The 22,533-nt window shown below is 46.1% G+C and overlaps 1 protein-coding gene across 1 annotated transcript; it reads right to left on the bottom strand.

Moving 5' to 3' along the window:
* Window positions 1-1,176: 1,176 nt before the first annotated feature.
* Window positions 1,177-20,128, bottom strand: pak4 (p21 protein (Cdc42/Rac)-activated kinase 4). Its single transcript, XM_079569388.1, has 11 exons — window positions 19,904-20,128; window positions 17,888-18,119; window positions 15,819-16,057; window positions 15,241-15,397; window positions 14,084-14,317; window positions 11,275-11,715; window positions 6,693-6,826; window positions 6,285-6,411; window positions 5,403-5,528; window positions 5,198-5,332; window positions 1,177-1,873 (listed from the first exon to the last, which is right to left on the bottom strand). The coding sequence occupies exons 2-11, from the start codon at window positions 18,086-18,088 to the stop codon at window positions 1,718-1,720; spliced, it is 1,950 nt and encodes a 649-aa protein (XP_079425514.1). The 5' UTR covers window positions 18,089-18,119; window positions 19,904-20,128; the 3' UTR covers window positions 1,177-1,717.
* Between the last annotated feature and the right edge of the window lie 2,405 nt (window positions 20,129-22,533).

The raw sequence follows: 22,533 nt of genomic DNA, 5'->3' as shown, positions 1-22,533 counted from the left end.
TTTGCATCATTTTAGGCGTGTGGTTGGGTTGTAACCTGTAGTGCAGTTGTGTAGTTGTGTAGTAACCGGTTTGTAAAGCTTCAGGAGCTGAGGTCAAACCATCGTAGCTCAATTATTTTGTTTGTTTGGTAAATGGTCTCAACTTGTACAGTGCTTTTACTCAAGAACCACTCCCCTCCAGACACGATGTACGCAGAAACTGGAGGCACGGTGGGTGAAGTGTCTTGCCTAAGGACACAACAGTCCACCTGCAAGAGCATGGATTTGAACCTCTGATCAGGAGAAACATGACCTGTGTCACATGTTTGAAGAGTAATTGTCCGCTGTGTCACTATGGTGCTAAAACGGAGTTATTCATGTTTGTCAGATATCTATGCCTTTTATTATGACAATGCTTAACATAGAATATGATTTATTTGTATTCATGGAGCTAAATAAAGCTGGTTGTGGGCGTTCATCAGGTTCGAAATCACTGCATTACGGCTCTTAAAACAAGCTGAACATTGATGTATTACCATAAATACAAAGTTAAACAGCACTACAAAAAGACCAGACACCAATGAGGAAAATTTACAAAATATGTATTTGCAAAATGTAACATTTGTGAAATAAATCAATTTTGCGAATGAATTAAACACGGTGCAGCTTCAGTTGCCAGGGCTTTTCATATTGCTGAGCACAAGAGTTGGGGAATGGAGATGTCCAGATGGTCCCCTCTCCTTTCAATCCTCCACTGCAGCACCACTTCACAGAAGCAGCTAACGCTCCAGGCTCACGAGCGTTTCAGCTAACGGTATTCTGACAGACCGCACCATTCTGAGGCTGGAAGCTGACAGACGTCATGCACAGTTCACACAAGTTCAGCAAAGTGATGTTTCTAAAAAGCGGTTCTGTTTTGCTGTGTGTCTAATATTTCTAACCTGACCTGTTCTAAAATACTAAATTGCAGTGACTTGAGCTCCAACTGATTGTCAGTCCTTAGTACCACAAATCTATCCAAACACCTGTATAACACCTTGCCTCCGCTGGTGGCCGAGTCCAACTTCAGTGTTCAGTGGCGCTCAGTGGGTCAGTGTTTGGAAGAAGCTGTCCCTCCTGGATGCTGCGGCTGTTTCCATGTGGAGATAGATACAGGTGTCTCAGGTGTGAGACCACTGTGCAGCAGCTACCTCCAATGAGTGTTTCAAATGTCTCATTTCAAAACATACAAACATTGAGTGTGATTATCACCCACATTTACAGTCTGCACTGGGGCTGCAGTGAAATGTCAAAGAGATTAGAAGTCATAGTGTTCCAGTGAATAGTGTTGATCACCACTAAAAGCACAGAGCGCCCGTGTAAAAGCACACAGCCCACATTTTGGAATTCTGAAACACTAGGACTTTTCAAAGCAAAATCTTTTCGGCCCCAGAACATACAACGCTCTATCTGTGCTAAGACAACAAAAGTAACATGTTATGTTAAAATCTCCAGTGTTTTTCTCGCTGTAGTGTGGGGCAGATACAACAGTGAATTAGTGTTTATTGGCCCACGCTCAGTAGTCACTTCTGAAGTGGTCAAGTCTATGAGATGACAGTGTCATGTGGTAAAATGTTGACAAAGGCTAAAGGCCTGTGGTTACTCTTCTCAGTCTTCACAGGTGAATATAAGCTAAAGTGAAATAGATAAGAACACTGTCACCCACACACAGGCTCTCGCCCTGTTCAGAGTACACAGTTCACTTGATGCGGTTCTGTCTCATGAGTGGGACGATGCAGGAGGGGGGGCCCGCCTTGGAAAGAAAAGGGTGTTTGAGGAGCTCACTGGCTGTGGCCCTCTGAGCGGGGTCCCGCACCAACATCCGGTCCAAGAAGCCCTTCAGCAGAGGAGACACCTGGGCAGAGACACAACACAGGAGTACAGTCTTTGGCCTGTTTACCACCAGGTGTGCAGAGGTTGTAGATGGAACAGAGTTTAAAGCTAATAACAGATTGCACAACACAAGGAGATGCTCGGCCGGAGAACCAGACCTCACCCCAAACAGCGCTTTTCCACCTTCATTTGGTGCTAAAAGCGCTTTACATCAAGAACCACTCACCCATTCACCAGAGGTGGGAGACGTTCAGGCTTAACTCGCAATTTTTTGGACTTGAGACTTAGTTGCTCCAAAAAGACTGTCATTTGAAAATTTCATTTTCCTTTGACTTTCATTTTGTGACTTGAGGGGAATGACGTGCTGTAACATTTTATAAATCCTTGACAGTCGTTTTTTCCTTTATGCAGACTATGCAACTTGTGTAGGGCCTCCCGCAACCGCAAGGGCCCTGTATCTCATTCACATGACGGCGTTTGGATGATTAATGAACGCGTTGCTCTGACAGCGCTCACTCACTCTCCGTCTACTTTGTCACATATTACACCAAAACGGAGAAGTCTGTGTGAGTGGATGAGCAGAACGGACCTACCGGCTTCCCCTGTCACCCCACATTCGCGGTCTGTCCCCCGGTGCTCGCCTCTCGCTCAGCTGTCTCACCTCATGTTTTCTCTGCACTTAAAGGTGGACTCGGAGCTGCGTCGGCCACACATTTAAACTACGTTCTTCTATTGTCTTTAGCAGATGAGCAGGACAGTGGTTTGGTGAACAGAAGAGAGTAAAGCCGTTGTTTCGTGCTCTATTTATCTCAAAGGGGAGTTGAATCCAAACCGTTCTCATGAGCGCAGTTACTTTCAGTAACTCTAGTTCTCTGAATGTGCACAGTCTAAAACAAATTACTGTCAGGCTTATTTACAGTGAAATAACCGTCAGGTGCAGGTTTCAGTTAGTTTTAAATCAGCGGTTCCCAAACTGTGGGTCAGGGACCAGAGGTGACCGGGACCATTTACCATTTTAAAAAGTGGGGGAAAACAGATCAGTGTAGTCCTAAATCCCAGTCTGATAGTGGCAAGTGGTTCTGACACAGTGGGACAGGGCCCAAATTGAGGTCATTATGTTTCACCTCTGCCCTGCTCTACTGCGTGTAACTGTTTTTTTTTTCTCGTTGAATAGTCTTGGGATACGTACTGTAGGGCTCCCAAGTGGATTTTTGCTTAGGGCCCCGGAAAGGCCAGCACTGGCTCTGATTATTACATTGGTGAATGAATGAGAGAGTGAATGGCCGCTTGAGTGCCTAATGTAGGTGGAAAAGCGCTATACAAGTTGAAACCATTTACTATTTCATGCAACCAAACAGAAGTGACAGCACGATTCGTTGCGTTAGGTGTGTTGGCACCATTAGGGGTTTGCAGAACCTGGTGGGGTCACTGAACCCTTCTTAGTGGGGGAGGTCAACTAACTAACAACTAACTAACAACTAACTAACAACTAACTAACAACTAACAAATAAATGCAAAAAGTATTTGACTCCGTTTATTTGGTGAAATGTTACGCAGTGTAGTTTTAAGTTCTGTTTGTCATGAAAGTATTCATTTGATACTTTGTTTATGTATTACATTTATTCAAGTTAAAGCAGCATCATTTTTATTTACATATTAATAATAAATGATATAAAATAACCAGTTCTGTCTAACGTATTTCATACGAGTGAATGTATATCAATTAATATAAATAACCAGTATCGATATCGACAAAAAGAGCGTGGCGAGAGAGTGACGGGCGAGTGACGGGTGAGTGACGGGTGTGTGACGGGTGTGTGACGGGTGAGTGACGGGTGTGTGACGGGTGAGTGACGGGTGAGTGACGGGTGTGTGACGGGTGAGTGACGGGTGAGTGACGGGTGAGTGACTGGTGTGTGACGGGTGAGTGACGGGTGCGTGACGGGTGAGTGACGGGTGAGTGACGGGCGAGTGACGGGTGCGTGACGGGTGAGTGACTGGTGTGTGACGGGTGAGTGACGGGTGCGTGACGGGTGAGTGACGGGTGAGTGACGGGTGAGTGACGGGCGAGTGACGGGCGAGTGACGGGTGAGTGACGGGTGAGTGACGGGTGAGTGACTGGTGTGTGACGGGTGAGTGACGGGCGCGTGACGGGTGTGTGACGGGTGAGTGACGGGCGAGTGACGGGCGAGTGACGGGTGTGTGACGGGTGAGTGACGGGTGAGTGACGGGTGTGTGACGGGTGAGTGACGGGTGAGTGACGGGCGTGTGACGGGTGAGTGACGGGTGAGTGACGGGTGAGTGACGGGTGAGTGACGGGCGCGTGACGGGCGCGTGACGGGTGAGTGACGGGTGTGTGACGGGCGAGTGACGGGTGTGTGACGGGTGAGTGACGGGTGCGTGACGGGTGCGTGACGGGTGAGTGACGGGTGAGTGACTGGTGTGTGACGGGTGAGTGACGGGTGTGTGACGGGTGCGTGACGGGTGAGTGACGGGCGAGTGACGGGTGCGTGACTGGTGTGTGACGGGTGAGTGACGGGTGTGTGACTGGTGAGTGACGGGTGTGTGACGGGTGAGTGACGGGTGAGTGACTGGTGTGTGACGGGTGAGTGACGGGTGCGTGACGGGTGAGTGACGGGTGAGTGACGGGCGAGTGACGGGTGCGTGACGGGTGAGTGACTGGTGTGTGACGGGTGAGTGACGGGTGCGTGACGGGTGAGTGACGGGTGAGTGACGGGTGAGTGACGGGCGAGTGACGGGTGAGTGACGGGTGAGTGACTGGTGTGTGACGGGTGAGTGACGGGCGAGTGACGGGCGAGTGACGGGTGAGTGACGGGTGAGTGACGGGTGTGTGACGGGTGAGTGACGGGTGAGTGACGGGCGTGTGACGGGTGAGTGACGGGTGAGTGACGGGCGCGTGACGGGTGAGTGACGGGTGTGTGACGGGTGAGTGACGGGTGTGTGACGGGTGAGTGACGGGTGCGTGACGGGTGCGTGACGGGTGAGTGACGGGTGAGTGACTGGTGTGTGACGGGTGAGTGACGGGTGTGTGACGGGTGCGTGACGGGTGAGTGACGGGCGAGTGACGGGTGCGTGACTGGTGTGTGACGGGTGAGTGACGGGTGTGTGACTGGTGAGTGACGGGTGTGTGACGGGTGCGTGACGGGTGCGTGACGGGTGAGTGACGGGTGCGTGACGGGTGTGTGACGGGTGTGTGACGGGTGTGTGACGGGTGTGTGACGGGTGTGTGACGGGTGTGTGATGGGTGTGTGATGGGTGTGTGACGGGTGTGTGACGGGTGTGTGACGGGTGTGTGACGGGTGTGTGATGGGAGAGGGGGTTGTACCTTGTGCAGGTTCTTGAGCTTTGGGGGAAGGTTGTCGCGGATCATTTTCATTGCTTTCAAGGGCGGCTCGTTAAAGTACGGGGGCTCTCCGTCCACCATCTCGATGACCATGATGCCCAGAGACCAGATGTCCACCTGCACAGAGGGACAGAGGGCAGTCAGGACACAGCTCAGCCCTAACTCCGGAGCTGAAGAAGGGGTCTACCTCTGGGCCGTAGGGCAATCGAGAGATAAGCTCCGGGGCCATCCAGTATGGGGTACCCACGAGAGACTTCCTCCGCTGCACTTCTTTGGAGACTTGAGCGCAGAAGCCAAAGTCTGACAGCTTCACCTGCAGAACAGAGCATATCACCAGTCAACAAAGCCAGACTCCTCTCCTATTTACAAGGAAGTCTCACTAGACTACTTCCTTGGTAGGGAGAACGATTTTTTCTCTTGTTTCTCTGAAAGCTCAATTCTAAAAACCTCTACTGAAATTGGTGTGAATGGTTTGTTCAATGGAATAATTAGCATGAGCTAAAAGAGCTAGCGCAGGGCTTAACATTAAGCAGTGGTAGGTATTTTTTACCTGTCCGGTAAAATAGTGTTTAAAATGTACCTGTATGGATAACAGTTTAACAGCTAAAAAAATAAATAAAAAGTGGTAAACCGTTTAAAAATGTTTTGTTATCCTTCTTGGCAATATCACTGTCACTTGCAGTACATTCTCAGAAAACTACATTTTACTGCCAAGTTAATTTTTTAATTAATCACAAACAACAAAAATGTACCCTATTCATCTGATATAATTTATTTTCCCATGGTGCATTTTTTATTTTCCTGAACCTGTGGTCTTTAAGTGTGCTGAGCACTTCTGAACTTGGTATAACTTATGATCATTAACCATAACATATGTATATATATATATAAAACCTAACTAAAATACAGTAGCTTGGGTGAAACTGATGCTGTGGCTAAAGGGTTGGTTGAGGGAAACCCATCCAGACACGGGGAAGACAGATGGGATGTGAGGCGAGACTGCTAACCAGCCACCATGAAGTCAGGTGAAAAGGCAACACAAACAGGAAGCAGAGCGCAGTTTACATACACGTCCGTCGTGGGTCAGCAGAATGGAGTCACTTTTGATGTCCCGATGGATGACTCCCTGAGTGTGCAGCACTGACAGGGCTTTGAGCACAGACAGACACACAGTAGCAATCTGCTCCTCATTCATTCTGTGCAACAGAAAAACAGCACAACACTTTGATCAGATCATGGAGGAGACTGGAGGGCTCGCGAACATCTTATTTGTGTTGGTACCGAAAGTTTTGCCGTCTTGAACCGAGCATGATGTGAGTGTTTCAAAGACAGGTTATAAATTACAATATTCTAATACCTTTGATAGTCAAAGTCAGCTTGGGTATGGAAACACTTCTGTTTGAATTGATCACAAAAACAAAAGTACAGAAGAGGACGGACATAGAAGCCGAGGGATGAGCGCCCCCTGCTGCCTCACCTGGTGTGTGTCACGATGTCAGTGAGCGCTCCGCCCTCAAGGAACTCCATGACCACCCACAGCTCGTCTCCCACCAAGTAACTGTTGTACATCTCCACCACGTTGTCATGGTGATAGTCTCGCATGATCACCACCTGTGCACACACACAGGTCAGCATCCATTGACATACTTCACACATATTCCCAAAGTCTGAGGGGACACCATTAGCAGGGATATGAGAGACCCTCTTTGCTCCAACAAACTATAAAGCAGAGCAGAGTCCGACCGAACACCAAGTCAGCCATTATTACTGAAGGAAGTCACTTTGAAAACTGAAGAATGTGTCTACTTTTGGATAACAAGCATTATTATGGAACAGTCTATTGAGGCGAGCAACTACATAAACCATTCGATGTGAACCGTGTGTACTCTACCGACAGACAGACTGTTCCCTCTCAGCTCCAGTGTACAGGTGCACAAAATAAAACCCAACCTGAGAATAGCTTATGATGATACATGCTTATTAACAGTCCTCACGGCGCTAGAGGAGTCGCGTACGTCTCAGCTCAGCGTCTCCCTGTTGCCGGACCTGCATTTCTCCCTCCCCCTGCAGCAGTTTTGGGCAAAGGCAGTGACAGGTGCAGACTGCCCACAATCTGTATTACAAAGCTCTGAAGTCCACGGGAAAGACCACGTAGACTGTTTGAAGTGTGCGTTTTACTCTCAGACACTGGAGCTGTCCCTTGACATAGACTGAAAAGTGAATGTGCCCCGCCCACAGCGCTGACAGAGCCATGCGCGCTCCTGCTCCTAAAAATAAAAAAAATGTCCTAAACGAGTCGTTCTCCAGAAGCAAGAAGAAGCGAGAAGTTTGTAGGCGCTCGCTCTACAGCGCGAGAGTCTGGTGGTTGAGTGGTGGAGGGGTCGGTGAGAGCAGACTGGGCTTTATTCATTTAACTTTTCATTTTGGCTTCAGTCCCACAGCCTTATAGTCTAGCTTCAGCCTGTGAATTACAAGAACAATCCTATAGGTCGATTGCTTGTTATTTCAATGACATTCATATTCACAGTTTGGTTTATAATCGATTTAGTAGTCTGTGATACATTTAATATTATTAATAGTATGTGACGGGCAAAGTTTTTCAGCGCATATAATTGGGTATCCGCACAACTTAGTAGCTCCCAAGCTTTTTTAATGCTCACCGAGTAGTTACGTTTCGGGCCTTAGCCCTTCTTCAGACAATTAAAACAGCTCAAACGCACCTGTGTATATGTACAAAGCTTAATTGCAGGGGTCATGTGTCATTGTCACATGACGCAAGACATGTCACATGATATGAATCCACAAAGAGACATTACATAAAATGTTGTCTCGTACAGGAACCAAACCTATACAGGTACCTGTACAGGACAGTGGAGACAGATGAGTGTAGGCTTATCTTTACAAGGCAAGTGACAACCACAAGATATAAAAAAGTGTCAAAACGTATATATACACACACCAATGTACAGAATTTACTTTTTTTTACATATTTACGTAGGATCAGAGTTAGGTAGATAGAAGCTGAACATGAACACTGTTGAGATACATTGCTAGACCAAAAAAAAAAAAGGAAAACAAAAGACACTGGAGTCAGAGAAAAGGTCTGAGATTCTTCATTCATGCCTTTGGGACTCATGGTGTCCAATGTGTATATCCAATAGGCCTCCCTTTTTAATAGTTGCTTGTTTATGTCCCCGCCTCTGTTTGGTAGTTTCACATGTTCTATGCCCACATACCTAAGTGTGCTGATATTGTCTTGTGCTTCGGCAAAGTGTGTTGCTCCAGGGCTCCAAGAATCATTATTACGAATGTTTGATCGGTGTTCGGTGATTCTAGTTTTGAGGGGTCTTGAGGTCTTACCAATGTAGGCAAGCCCGCACGGACACTTGAGCACATAGATGACGTTGTAGGTGTTGCAGGTGATAACTCCTTTTGTTTTGTATGTTCTGCCGGTTCTTGGATGATTGAAAGTCTTAGTCTTTTGTGTAAAGTTACATTGGGTGCAATGCCCGCACCTGTAGTTTCCATGAGGGATGTCTTGTAGAAAATGAGTCTGAGTGAGGGGGGGGCAAATCTGCCCTCACAAGCAAATTGTTAAGGTTGGGCGTTTTTTTAAAAACAACTCGAGGCGAGAGGGCAAAGTCTTGCAAGTTTGTATCCGATTTAATGATGTGCCAGTGTTTGTTGATAACGTTTGTAAAGTCTTTAGCAAGAGGGGAATACTGCAGGACACAATTCAGTCTGGATTCTGTTTTTTTCGTGTTGGTCCGTTACAGTCAGTAGCTTTGTGTCAATCATTTTTCTGGTGACAAACTAAATCTCCTCTTCTGCACACTATGACCTGCTAAAGAAAAAAGTCTCTCACATGGGACAGTTGTGGCAGGAGTCCCCAAGTATTTATTTACGGGTAATGTGGGCCATCTTACCAGATCAGAAAATATAGGCCTCTGTTTGTGAGCGTGGGAAACATGTGCGCTGATTGGTCAACAGTGTCACGTGATCACTGTCACAACGCAGCTCCTGCTGCTGCAGCTCCTGCTACTACGAGCTTCAACCTGGCCATAGTTCTGTCAAAATGGAGATAATCGTCGACAACACGAAGATGTGGGACGTATTTCTTTGGATTTGATCAGAAAAGGAAACGGGCCTCAGCCGGGAGGCGGAGGAGATGACGGTGAGCGGAGAAAGAGAAGCTAACGGACTCGGAGAAAAGTAGCTGTAAAGTTCGTCTCCAAACTCTGTTCGCGGTTGAAATGTAGCTGGAAAAGGCTCTCGTGAACTTTTGGTGATAAAGTTGCGCTGTTTCGTGTGGGGCTGTTTCGTGTGGGGCTGTTTCGTGTGGGGCTGTTTCGTGTGGGGCTGTGGCCATGAAATGAGTTGTTTATGTCGCTGTTTTGAAAGAGGGAGGCGCTGCGGTGTTTTTCACTGGCCGCTGCTTCCGTGTGTCGCTTTGGAGACGCTATATTCACTCATGTTTCTCCTGTGCGTCCGAAATTGGGCATAAAAGTCGTGTAGTGTGTGCTGACCATAAAATATCACGGTGAAAGTCATCATAGCAGAGTATAGACCCAGCTCCCAACCCAGCTTTGAGAATAGATTAACGCCGATATATTTTTTTATCGCCGTTAAGAGTCTCGCGTTAACGCCGATAACGACCCACCACTAGTTTTGACACTTTTTTATATCTTGTGGTTGTCACTTGCCTTGTAAAGATAAGCCTACACTCATCTGTCTCCACTGTCCTGTACAGGAACCTGTATAGGTTTGGTTCCTGTACGAGGCAACATTTTATGTAATGTCTCTTTGTGGATTCATATCATGTGACATGTCTTGCGTCATGTGACAATGACACATGACCCCTGCAATTAAGCTTTGTACATATACACAGGTGTGTTTGAGCTGTTTTAATTGTCTGAAGAAGGGCTAAGGCCCGAAACGTAACTACTTGGTGAGCATTAAAAAAGCTTGGGAGCTACTAAGTTGTGCGGATCTTTTATTCTCTAACTATTTCTCAGTCCTTGATCCTGCACACTTACTTAGACCTGTGGATGTGCGCGTCTTTACCCACAAAAAATACAATATACCCACTAGAAAATTGAAGACTACACCACTGGGGTACGTCACACGTCATCTGATACGATTGGCTATGGCTACGTGCAGACGCATATGATAGACATTCAGCCCAATAAACGGCTATGAACAATCACAAACCACACCTCTCCAACGAGAAAACAAATTGGCGGTCCCCAGACTAAATATAACTTGTGAGAAACGTTAGCCTGGCTATAACCAGACAAAATCACAAATTCCAAAACTTTTCCAGGGCCTGGAATTTTTTTTTATTTTTTTACTCAAGTCCCACTGAGATCAGGAATCTTATTTCCAGAGGAGTCCTGGTCCCAGAAGGGAACCTATTGTACATGTTTTTAACGTTGGTGCTTGGGCCTGTCTCGGCTCCTTCTCTAAATCAAGTACTCTCAGTCAGACCAGAACGCTTCGTTGGCATGGCTATGTTGTCAGAGATGCATGTGTGTATTACTGTATTTTACCTGAAAATAATTATTTGTAACACACAATCCAGTCACTACCGCAAAAGGATAAAACAACTGGACTCGCGTTTGAAATTGCGACACTTTTAGTCCAGTTGTTTTGTGTTTGGATCAACTACCTGGATGACTGAGAATTGACATTGTTTTAATGCAGTTTCAAAGCAAGTTAAACTCGGCCTCTTTCATCTACGACGTGCGGAGCTGCTCTGTGCAGTCATGAGCAGAAGCATAATAACATAACATTTTCTAAAATAGACTAAGCTTATTGCTTATATTTTTATAATACTGATAAAATACAAAAGACCTGAAGCTCAGGGCGGAGCAGGCTTGGGCATAAGATCTGAACTGAACTCACTGAACCCCTGGTTTTGCACGATTTATCAACACAAACAGGAGCTGGGAGTCACAGGGACTGTCCCCGAGTTTTGGTGCTTAGGAAGCAAATAAGAAATAGTCCTTTTACACTTATTCATGTCTTTTAGAGTGAGATGCAGAAGTGGGAGCAAGTACCTCATTAAAGAGTAGTTCTCGTCGCTGTTGTTTCCGCAGGTCCATCTTTTTCACTGCGACCAGCTTACCAGTGGTTTTTACTGTGGCAATGCACACTATGCCTGTGGAGCCCTCCCCTATTTTGATATAATGGTCCAGGTAGGTGCGCGGGTCCCCAGGGTCAACCACCATTTGAAGAGCCGCTCTGAACTGCTCATGGGACACTCTCTGTGGCTCTCTCTGCGGCGAGCGGGCCTGCGGAGGGGCTCCAGGGGCCCCAGAGGGCACCGGGGGCCGTGGTGCTGGAATGTTGGGGTGAGGCGTATGTGGATGCTGTTGGCTGACCTCTGAGGTCAGAGTGGGATGGGAGGTGTGATGAGAGTGGCTCAAAGGGGGCTTGGGTAAAACTGGAGGTGCCGCTGAAGGTCCGTTGTGAGAGGAGCTCTCGTGCTTCCGAACAGGCTGTGGAAGAAAAATACATCAACTGAACATTACTCAGACTTTGAAAACTTTGGACTTATTAGGCTTAGCCTGTAGTATGAATTAAAGGTGCACTACGCAACTTTTTATGTCAACAAAAAAGTATTTGACCTTTCAGTGACCTAGTGGCTGCTTGGATGGTTGGCATAGCATACATACCATCCCGGTGGCTCCAAAGACTCTCCATGATCAGTTGACTTTAGGATTTTTGGTAGGTTTTCACTGTTGATTGAACCGTCTCCATGGTTACACATAGCCTGATAAACCACACCCACCTGGCCACACAAGTTGCTGATTGGCGACTAAGGCCGAGCCAACCAATCACGACCATCACAGAGAAATGACAAGGTTACGTCACTCGCTCGCCGCAGCACTATGTTGTTAGTTCAATTAACATTAACATCAGCCAAAACTAATGGATGAAGAAGTCGAGGATTTGGCCTCGCGTTCTCCGCGTGAGTTTATATTCACATCATATTTTTTTAATTGGACACAGCTGTCGTCACGTCCGCTAATCGCTAATTGGTTTATTTCACTGACAATCTGTGCGCGTTAGGCCCGCCCCTTCAAACTCCGTGACCAGACTCATTCCCTGCGTGGAATGGACAGGGAAGAGTATGGCAGAGCCAGGCAAGGTTACACATACATGTAATTCAGAACACCTACCAGAAATCCTAAAAAACTTGAAATGAATTGATCCTGAAGTATCATGGGGTCACCAGGCTGGAAAGTAAAGGTGCTAAGCTAAACACTGATGCAGCCAACTAGGTCACTGAAAGGTCAAATAAATGATGCGCTATTATCAATTTTTAAACATAAAACATTGCATAGTGCACCTTTAAAATAAGGTCAAGTGCCGTGACACATCAGTCCCCAGGGCACATTTCAGAAGTACTATCTGTGAGCTCACTTAGGCCTGAACTGGCATCCACTAGTCTGTAAAAAGACTGTGGTTCCTCCTCGGTGTGTGTAGGCTCGGTGTGTGCAGGCTTCTCCTTGGTGTGTGTAGGCTCGGTGTGTGTAGGCTCCTCCTCGGTGTGTGTAGGCTCCTCCTCGGTGTGTGTAGGCTCCTCCTCGGTGTGTGTAGGCTCGGTGTGTGCAGCCTCCTCCTCGGTGTGTGCAGGCTTCTCCTTGGTGTGTGTAGGCTCGGTGTGTGTAGGCTCGGTGTGTGTAGGCTCGGTGTGTGCAGGCTCGGTGTGTGCAGGCTCGGTGTGTGTAGGCTCGGTGTGTGCAGGCTCCTCCTCGGTGTGTGTAGGCTCCTCCTCGGTGTGTGTAGGCTCCTCCTCGGTGTGTGTAGGCTCGGTGTGTGCAGGCTCCTCCTCGGTGTGTGTAGGCTCGGTGTGTGTAGGCTCCTCCTCGGTGTGTGTAGGCTCGGTGTGTGCAGGCTCCTCCTCGGTGTGTGCAGGCTCCTCCTCGGTGTGTGTAGGCTCGGTGTGTGTAGGCTCCTCCTCGGTGTGTGTAGGCTCGGTGTGTGCAGGCTCCTCCTCGGTGTGTGCAGGCTCCTCCTCGGTGTGTGCAGGCTCCTCCTCAGTGTGTGCAGGCTCCTCCTCGGTGTGTGCAGGCTCCTCCTCGGTGTGTGCAGGCTCCTCCTCGGTGTGTGTAGGCTCGGTGTGTGCAGGCTCCTCCTCGGTGTGTGCAGGCTCCTCCTCGGTGTGTGCAGGCTCCTCCTCGGTGTGTGTAGGCTCGGTGTGTGCAGGCTCCTCCTCGGTGTGTGTAGGCTCGGTGTGTGTAGGCTTCTCCTTGGTGTGTGTAGGCTCGGTGTGTGTAGGCTCGGTGTGTGCAGGCTCCTCCTCGGTGTGTGTAGGCTCGGTGTGTGTATGCTCCTCCTCGGTGTGTGTAGGCTCGGTGTGTAGGCTCGGTGTGTGCAGGCTCCTCCTCGGTGTGTGTAGGCTCGGTGTGTGTAGGCTTCTCCTTGGTGTGTGTAGGCTCGGTGTGTGTAGGCTCGGTGTGTGTAGGCTCGGTGTGTGCAGGCTCCTCCTCGGTGTGTGTAGGCTCAGTGTGTGCAGGCTCCTCCTCGGTGTGTGTAGGCTCGGTGTGTGCAGGCTCCTCCTCGGTGTGTGCAGGCTCCTCCTCGGTGTGTGTAGGCTCGGTGTGTGCAGGCTCCTCCTCGGTGTGTGCAGGCTCCTCCTCGGTGTGTGTAGGCTCGGTGTGTGCAGGCTCCTCCTCGGTGTGTGCAGGCTCCTCCTCGGTGTGTGCAGGCTCCTCCTCGGTGTGTGTAGGCTCGGTGTGTGCAGGCTCCTCCTCGGTGTGTGTAGGCTCGGTGTGTGTAGGCTTCTCCTTGGTGTGTGTAGGCTCGGTGTGTGTAGGCTCGGTGTGTGCAGGCTCCTCCTCGGTGTGTGTAGGCTCTCACCTGGCCTGTAGGACTGTGGCCACCCTCACTGTCAGCCCGTGGATAGGTGTTGAAGGGCCGTGGGTTCTGCTGGGAGGTCTTCAACACCCCCTCAGTGATGGGCAGGTTCGGGGTTTGGATGTTCGGACCAGACAGAGGTCTCTTGTCTCTCGGAGACTGAGGGCTGCCCTCAGAGCCCATGTAGCTCGACTGGGGCCTGTGTTCACTGGGCTGATTCTTACGTACAGTCTGTTCCTGGTAGGGTGAGTACAATCAGTTATTCAGACGTATTCATAATCAAATGAAAGTAAAAAGCAAATCAGAATTCTTGCACCCTATTCAATGTGAAAAGTATGTCTTTTTAGAACCACAACAAACAATATAACAAACATTTGTTTTGTAAAAATGGTTAAAATAATTTAGATGACATAGACTCAGAGCAAATGATATATCACTATGAATGGGTTCGAAAATAGGCAAATAATTAACAGATTTTTCAGGTACTGTCTCTTCTTAACTTTGGACAAAATCAATTTGTATTTATTGCCACAGAGAGAATAATCAGAAAACGCATTGATTTTCTCTTAAGAAATCTGATAGTAACCCACATGCCAGTTAAGTTGTGGCTTTTTTGAGCAAATATCTGCTCAAACCTTCTTCTAGTTAGTTCCCCTTACAGCACACCAGACTGATGGTAACTGCACCCTTCACATTTGGATTAGAGGTCAAAGCACCTGTGGCATCACACTGACGTGCCCTGTGAGGAACCTCCTGGTGTGATATTGGGCAATTCAAAACAACTTGATTAATTGGTGACTGCCGTGTCCTGCACAAGACAATGACAGAGGCACATGAACCACGCAACTCCTGATACATTTGGATTTTCTGACGGATCGACAGCTGCCTCCAAATGAACAAAGTTTTCTGTCATCCGTTTCTAAACACTGCTCACCATGCTGTCTGATCCTTCTGTTGGCTCGTTATAATAATTGTAAATGACTAAAAGGAGCTGGTATTCACTTTGCTCAACATTTAGTTTTAGGTTTTAAATGTGAAGCGAGTGTTTTTAAGACACTTAAAGATTTAAGACATTTAAAAAGTTATTAGGAAAATTAATTAGGAAAGCTTTTTAAGTTCACACAGAAATCCAGCAAAACAAGGCATAATTCAGTTGACACCTGATTATGTTCCCGGTGCTCTCTGTCTCTATGTGGGGGAGGAGGCGGTCCAGAGCCTGGCCTGTCCCTTGGGCCCCGGCTGGGCTCCTGGCCCCTGGGCTGCTGTTGGGGACGTCCATGCACTTTTTCATCTGTATGAAGGGGGACACCATATTCTCTGCAAAGAAAGAAAAAGGTCTGGAATGTGTTTGGTTTGGTCACATCGGCTGGGTGTGAGTGGTACCTGTCCTGTGTCTTCTGGGTGTGAGAGGTGCCTGTCCTGTGTCTTCTGGGTGTGAGTGGTCCCTGTCCTGTGTCTTCTGGGTGTGAGTGGTCCCTGTCCTGTGTCTTCTGGGTGTGAGTGGTCCCTGTCCTGTGTCTTCTGGGTGTGAGTGGTCCCTGTCCTGTGTTTGCTGGGTGTGAGTGGTCCCTGTCCTGTGTTTGCTGGGTGTGAGTGGTCCCTGTCCTGTGTCTTCTGGGTGTGAGTGGTACCTGTCCTGTGTCTTCTGGGTGTGAGTGGTCCCTGTCCTGTGTCTTCTGGGTGTGAGTGGTCCCTGTCCTGTGTCTTCTGGGTGTGAGTGGTCCCTGTCCTGTGTTTGCTGGGTGTGAGTGGTCCCTGTCCTGTGTCTTCTGGGTGTGAGTGGTACCTGTCTCCTGGATGGAGGTAGTGCCTGGGTGGGTTTTCTCCATTCTCCTGCTGTCCAGTAGAGTCTCTGCGCAGCTGAATAGGACTTCCTCGTCTCAGAGAATTGGAGCGCGTTACTGACATGTTGTCAAACTCATCCAATAGCCATGTGAGCGAGCCATCAGCGCCTAACTTGCTGCCACGCACTATGGTCTAGAAGTGAAAAATGTATTGATTAGTAAAATTATTTTATAAAGTACAGAGGGTTTGCACATACAACAATTTCATTCCAAACAGAACCCTCAGCTCTGGTGGCAAGCAGGGGTATGACAATATATCAATTTCGCGATATTTTTCTGTACGATACAATAGCGATTTTATTCTGCAATCGATACTTTCAATAACATGGTGCATATTAACATGTTGAGTGCCAAAAACGTAAAAACCTGTTTATACTGTTTTTTTTCATTACAGAACGAGACACTCTAATACTCCATATGTGTGATTTGGGGAGCTTTGTGATGAACAGAACTGAAATAAACACAGATCAACAACTTGTGAAAAGTCACGATCTGGACATTTCATCTGGGCATTTAGACTAATTTGTGGTGGTGACATATAATCAATGTGGCGGTCGGTGTCTGCATAGTCGAGGCATCCAGCACTTCTGCGGGGGCTGCTGCATCTGTCCCCCCGGCCGCCTCTCACTCAGCCCCGGGCCTGACTTCAGTGTGTCGAGCCTGTTCCGTCCTCCTTCAGCCTCTGTCCATCAGTCTCATTTCTCTCTTTCTGCTACGGACCTTATTTGACTTTTATCTGATTAGCTGTGTGTGCATTTAGACGCTTCTTTTCTCTTGTGATGTGGTGCATTCGTGACGTTCTTTCTTTTCCACACAGACTTTTAGGAGTCACGTTGCTGAACCGGGAGCAGAAGCTCATTTCCGCAGAAAAGCAGTGTTTTATCAAACTTGTGTGGACTCAGAGGCTACAGCCACTGCAGTGTCTCGGAGTGTCTGAGTGCTGAACCACAGCTCCTGTCCGCTGTGCCTGCATGTCTGCTCCGCCCACTTTTCCCCGCTCAGCCGAGACAGAAGATACGCACAGATCTCTGATGATACAACTAAAAACAACAACTCCTATTTCAGTTCTTTTCATATTCCCCAAATCCTCTATTGCTGTACAATGGAAACAAATGTGTAAATTTAAAGTATCTGACTTAGTTTTCTGTTTGGTTCATACTATCCTCACCTGAACCAATCACATTTTCTCCGGTTTGGCTTTACCCAAATCTAAAAGGCTCAAAACACGCGATATCTCTGTTTCTAGAAAAAAAGAATCAGAACTAACCTCTGTTTCTGCTAATGGTTTTCACCAACTGAGAGCTTAGAGTCTCGCCTTTCAAAAGAGCATGTTTCCATAGCTATAACATAGAATATGCTGCGGTGCTACAAATATCATGAAAAATGGTCTGGGATGTTGGCACTCTACAGCTAAATTCCCAAAACATCACGGCACTCAAAGTGTTAATGACCGGCGTCATGCATATTAATGAGGTAGCAGTACTCTACTGTACTCACAATAATGTAGACATGCCACTGCTTTGGATTCAGGAGGGAGACCATGTGACCGAGGCCTTATTTTGTGGAAATTGTGAATTCATATGAATTAATTCACTTTACACCTTAAAATGATGGCATGTCCTGACCTGTTTGGTTTTGCTGCAACCTCTCTAATAAAGTTTGCTTTTGTTTGATGAGTCGTTCTGAAACATTTTTATATTGTATTTAATAAAACACACTGCAAAACTGCTAGCCAGTATGTCCACATAACATATTACTGTTCGCCATGAAATAATGAATATTTATTTTGCGAGACACAGTTCATCATTCCTAAGAAAATATATGGCATTTAGCCCAAAAGAAATTTGGGAAATGTGACCAAAAGAAATACCTTTGGGAACTACAAATACATTTCTGAAATCAGTGTATCTGTCTAGCTCTGTATCTATGGTGAAAAATATAAAATATGAACACTACAGCATACTTTACGAGGCTCGACAGTAGTGATAACTGTTGCATCAATGAAGGGCTTGGGCCGCTTGGCTGTGTCTTCAATGAGTGACTGCCATTGGCGTGGCAGCCCTACGAATTTCTGCTCCTGCTCATCGAAGTCTGTGTGCACCCGGTGCTCAAAGTTAGAAGGAGCAGAGATATCAATCCGGGTCTTCTTCTTCTTTGAAAACATGACTGCAGCGGCATGCAGCCCAGCATCAGACCTGCACGGCCAAAGACACGTGAAAATGACAATTCTGTGAGAATACAAAATTACAAATACAAATAAGGGCTATAAAACTTGATTTAAAACTCTCACATTCAACTCCCCTTAGCCCTGGGGGCTTAAGCTGTCCTTAGTTCTTCTGGACTAAGTGATATGTTCATGTAATAAATCAAAGCATGTCTTTATATGGCTGAAAATATAGACATGCCTTGGAGTCAATGGCAGGTTTATCCATTTATCCATCCATCCATCCATCCATCCATCCATTCATCCATCACATTGTTTGATTGAAAGTAGGGACGTAATAATGCCCTCGGGCCCCAATTCAATTTCAATTATTTTCGTATCTTTTTTTAATACAATGGATATGACTCTAATCAAAAGATGTTTTTCTTATTTCAGCATGTGCATTATGCCCTTGTAACAACTGTAACTGTTGTGTAAGTAAAAGAACTTTACATTACAAAAAAATGACAAGACATGAAAATGAACCAATTGTTTTGACTGCGTTTATATAAAAGAACATTGATTTTTTTTTTTACATCGATTCACATCTAAGCAGTTGAAATTGAATTGCAACATCCCCAATTGAGAGCTTAGAAACTCCAGAGGTCTGTCTCTGAGCTTGACCTACTGGAGGCTACATAGCAGTGATTTGGAAACAGGAGAGAAATTTGATTTTCTCTTTAAACCTCAGGTCTGGAGACATAAATGGGTCATGTTTATGAAATAAATCTTACTTCCTCTTCCTTTATGCTCAAGCCTGGGCCTATATTTTAGTGCAAACTTGATATTGTGAGAACTCTAATTTTAAAACATGTCAGTCCAGTAAAATCATGATTAACAATTGTATTAGACGGCAGTGGCTCAGTCCCAGCCCTAAAGGTGAGCAGTTTGATCCCAGCTCCTGCCAAGACACATGGCTCCAGTGTCTGCGTACTCTGTGTACTCTGTGTACTCTGTGTACTCTGTGTACTCTGTGTACTCGAATGGTTGATGGAAAAGCCATTTGTCAGTATTCTGCCCAGCTGATCACTACAGGTGTGCTCCGAGTCTGGTGCCCTACTAGTGTCAAGTGCTTTCGGTTTCCTCCTGTGTCTGTGGTATTTGTTGACTTGAGCTCAAGAGCTAAATTCCTTCCGGGACAGTAAAGTAGATTCTGATCCTGACTTTGATAGAAGCAGTAAACTTTTCCCAGCGCCCTCTCGCTCTCCGGCATGTCTGGAATGCTTTATGCGCCGACACTCCTGGCCTACTGTAGCTGACAAGTCAAATACACTCACGTCTTTGTGTTAACGCAACATGAACACCTCGGAGGTCCCACAGTGGGTGGGGGGCGCAACACCTCGTCCAACGTGTTTCTGATCTCAAACAAAGTCAACATTTAGTCCGTACGAGTCAAAACGAGACTGGAGTGCTCCGCAGAGGGTTTTCCACAGTAGCACTTTGTATGTCTGCTTAAGTCGTGCCGCGAGCTCCCAGCTTAGGCGCACTCCGCCGCCCAATATTAGCTCTTTGGGCTGGAGGTTCGGATATATTGATCAACTTTGAAGAGTGACAGCACAGTTAGCCTTGTATGCCTTACAGGACGTGTTGTTCCATGAATGTGTCCGTGTTTCAGAGCGCTGGGAGCTCTGCACACGCTAAACCTGGCCAGACCTGAAAAGCGGCTAACTTTAGCAACTTAGCATCTACTTTCACAGGAATTGGGTCTCGTCACAAGCTAGTCAGCAACATTTCAAAAAGTAGCTAAATGTAGGAACACAAACGCGGTCTACTTACCCTGGAGAAGTTGGTGAAGGTGTACGGTACCGCTGCAACGTCAGGATCTGTGCTCTTTCTTAAGTACAGGAGCAAAGTAAACTTTAAACAAACTGTGTGACATTAGCCCAAGTATTACTTTACCGACGCCATGTTGAACCAAGTACTACATCCGGGATACTTAGCCTAACGCCATGGCAACGGAGCCGAAGCGGCTGTAACAGTCTATGGCAACAGTGTCGTAGAAATGTTTTCTCCGTCTCATTCTGAGCCACAGGGTGGCGCTGTGTGCTTATTGGTGGATGAACTTTGGTTTCAAACAAATACTGAGGCGGAGGTAGTACTCAGTTACATTTACTCAAGTAGCTACAAGTACTAGAGTAACTTTTTTGAAGAAACGGTACTTATTAGAGTAGTAGCCTAATATCATTCAGTACTTTTTATTTCTACTCGAGCAATGTTATAATGAAGTATCTTAACTCTTATAAAGTTATTTGTGTCCCTGTGAGTACATTTTAAGTGACAAAAGCTTCAAGTCGACCTAAAATCCTTTTATGGTATTTTCTTTACATATATAGTATTGATTATCATTTCTCTTAATTCAATTAAAAAAGTAATCAGATTTTTATGCTCAAACAGTTGCTCGGTACTCCCAGTACTCAAGTAACATCCTTGTACTTTGTACTTTTACTTGAGTATTCATTTGGGTCAGTACTTACTTGTACTTGAGTAAAAGTAACGTTACTCTTGAGTAAATATTTTTGGCTACTCTACTACTGTACCTCTGTGAGTTTGACAGGACATACCCGGAGCAGGTCATATAATAAGATCTTGGATCATGTTTGGAGTGACAACTGTTCCTACAGTGAAATCATGGACTCGTATCGGTTACTAAATGATCATATTCATCCTTGTGAATTTTCTTTCTGGATAGTACTTTGTGGAAATATTTCAATCAATATGACCTTTCTCACGCCCCCATCTATAGCATCATATTGGTCATATGCTTATTAAAAAGCAGTGGTAATCAATCAATAGTTTTGTATAGCCCAATGTCACAACAGGATTATGGATTATTATTAAAACAATGAAACACAACAAACAATGCAATGTCCAAGCAAATGTAGTGTCCAGGGAAACATCATGTCCTTAGACCTAAACCTAAACCTAAAATCATATAGTAGATAGTATGTTTTTTATATACCGGGAATTGGAAATAAATTCAGGCGTCAAGGGGGTTGCATTGTGAAAAAGTAAATGCCCCCTCATTTTAAGCACCTTTTGTGTTGTATTTTATGCATTAAAAATAAAGTTGCCCTTGCCATTTTTTTAAAAGCAGAGTTCAGTTTCTTTGGCCACTCCCAATCCCAATCCCAATCCCAATCCCAATCCCAATCCCAATCCCAATCCCAATCCCAATCCCAATCCCAATCACAATCACAATCACAATCCCAATCCCAATCCCAATCCCAATCACAATCACAATCACAATCCCAATCACAATCACAATCACAATCACAATCCCAATCCCAATCCCAATCTCAATCCCAATCCCAATCACAATCACAATCACAATCACAATCCCAATCCCAATCCCAATCCCAATCCCAATCACAATCACAATCACAATCACAATCCCAATCCCAATCACAATCTCAATCCCAATCACAATCACAATCACAATCACAATCACAATCACCATCCCCATCCCCATCACAATCACAATCACAATCACAATCACAATGTTTTTTTATTGCCATGGTTTGAGAACAGGTTCACAAACTAGGATTTTTTTCTCGGTGCTGACGTGCGACATAAAACATAAAACACAAAATTTAGATAAAAACAAGCTATAAAACTTTAAATGCATGATATATGCATGCATAAAGAATATTAAAATAAATAAAATTAAAAAGTAAAACATGGTAAGACGATAACAATTGACATAGAACAACAGTGGGATTATGTTTACAGATGTGTATAAAGTAATAAAGTGATATAAAGTGATAGCGGGTTTAAGTGTGGTTTAAGTAGTTTAAGTGTGGACGCGCCACATGGGAAAAAGTTCAGCAGAGGGGAAAAAGTTCAAGTAGAGGGATTTATGGGTCTGGATAGACTGTAGCCTCCTGCCTGAGGGGAGAGGGGTGAATAGTCTGTGTCCAGGGTGAGAAGGGTCAGCTGTGATCCAACCCACACGCCTCCGGGTCCTGGAGTTGAACATGTCCTGGAGAGATGGGATCTCACACCGTTATATACATTCAGGTTTGCCATTCTCAGCAGATCCAGCAGCGATTGACAAGGTGCCTTATGCTATGATTCATCAAATAGACTTAAATTCAGCCAGATATCTGCTGACTGATTAAACATTTTTGTGTAATAAAGAAATAATTTTAGCATTCTAAATGTACATGTGTTATAAAACTATGACTTTATCCTCTTGTTTGTGGGATAAATGTGCACTTGTAAAGTAAGTAAACATACTTTATCCTCATTGCAGGTGAGCCTGAACAGCGGTCATCCCAGAAACTTCCTGATGTCCCGAGACCATCAGCTGCAGACAGACTCCAAATATTGCAGATTAGGTAGGATTACGGCTTCAAATATGAAGGCTGTCTGTAATTACAATTCAGCGTGTCCGGCTATTTCAACCA

Source organism: Gobius niger (assembly GCF_951799975.1).
Source record: "Gobius niger genome assembly, chromosome: 1".
Classification (NCBI taxonomy): domain Eukaryota; kingdom Metazoa; phylum Chordata; class Actinopteri; order Gobiiformes; family Gobiidae; genus Gobius; species Gobius niger.
This window is presented reverse-complemented; position numbering and strand designations above follow the sequence as displayed.

What these genes read in the sequence shown, in the direction of transcription:
- pak4 (XM_079569388.1), bottom strand. Translation starts at nt 18,088, where the DNA reads ATGTTTTCAAAGAAGAAGAAGACCCGGATTGATATCTCTGCTCCTTCT. An exon ending in CTACTGTCGAGCCTCGTAAA is followed by an intron (nt 16,058 to 17,887) that starts GTATGCTGTAGT and finishes TTTCACTTCTAG; the next exon opens with ACCATAGTGCGTGGCAGCAA. An exon ending in GCCACAGTCCTACAGGCCAG is followed by an intron (nt 11,716 to 14,083) that starts GTGAGAGCCTAC and finishes TTTCTTCCACAG; the next exon opens with CCTGTTCGGAAGCACGAGAG.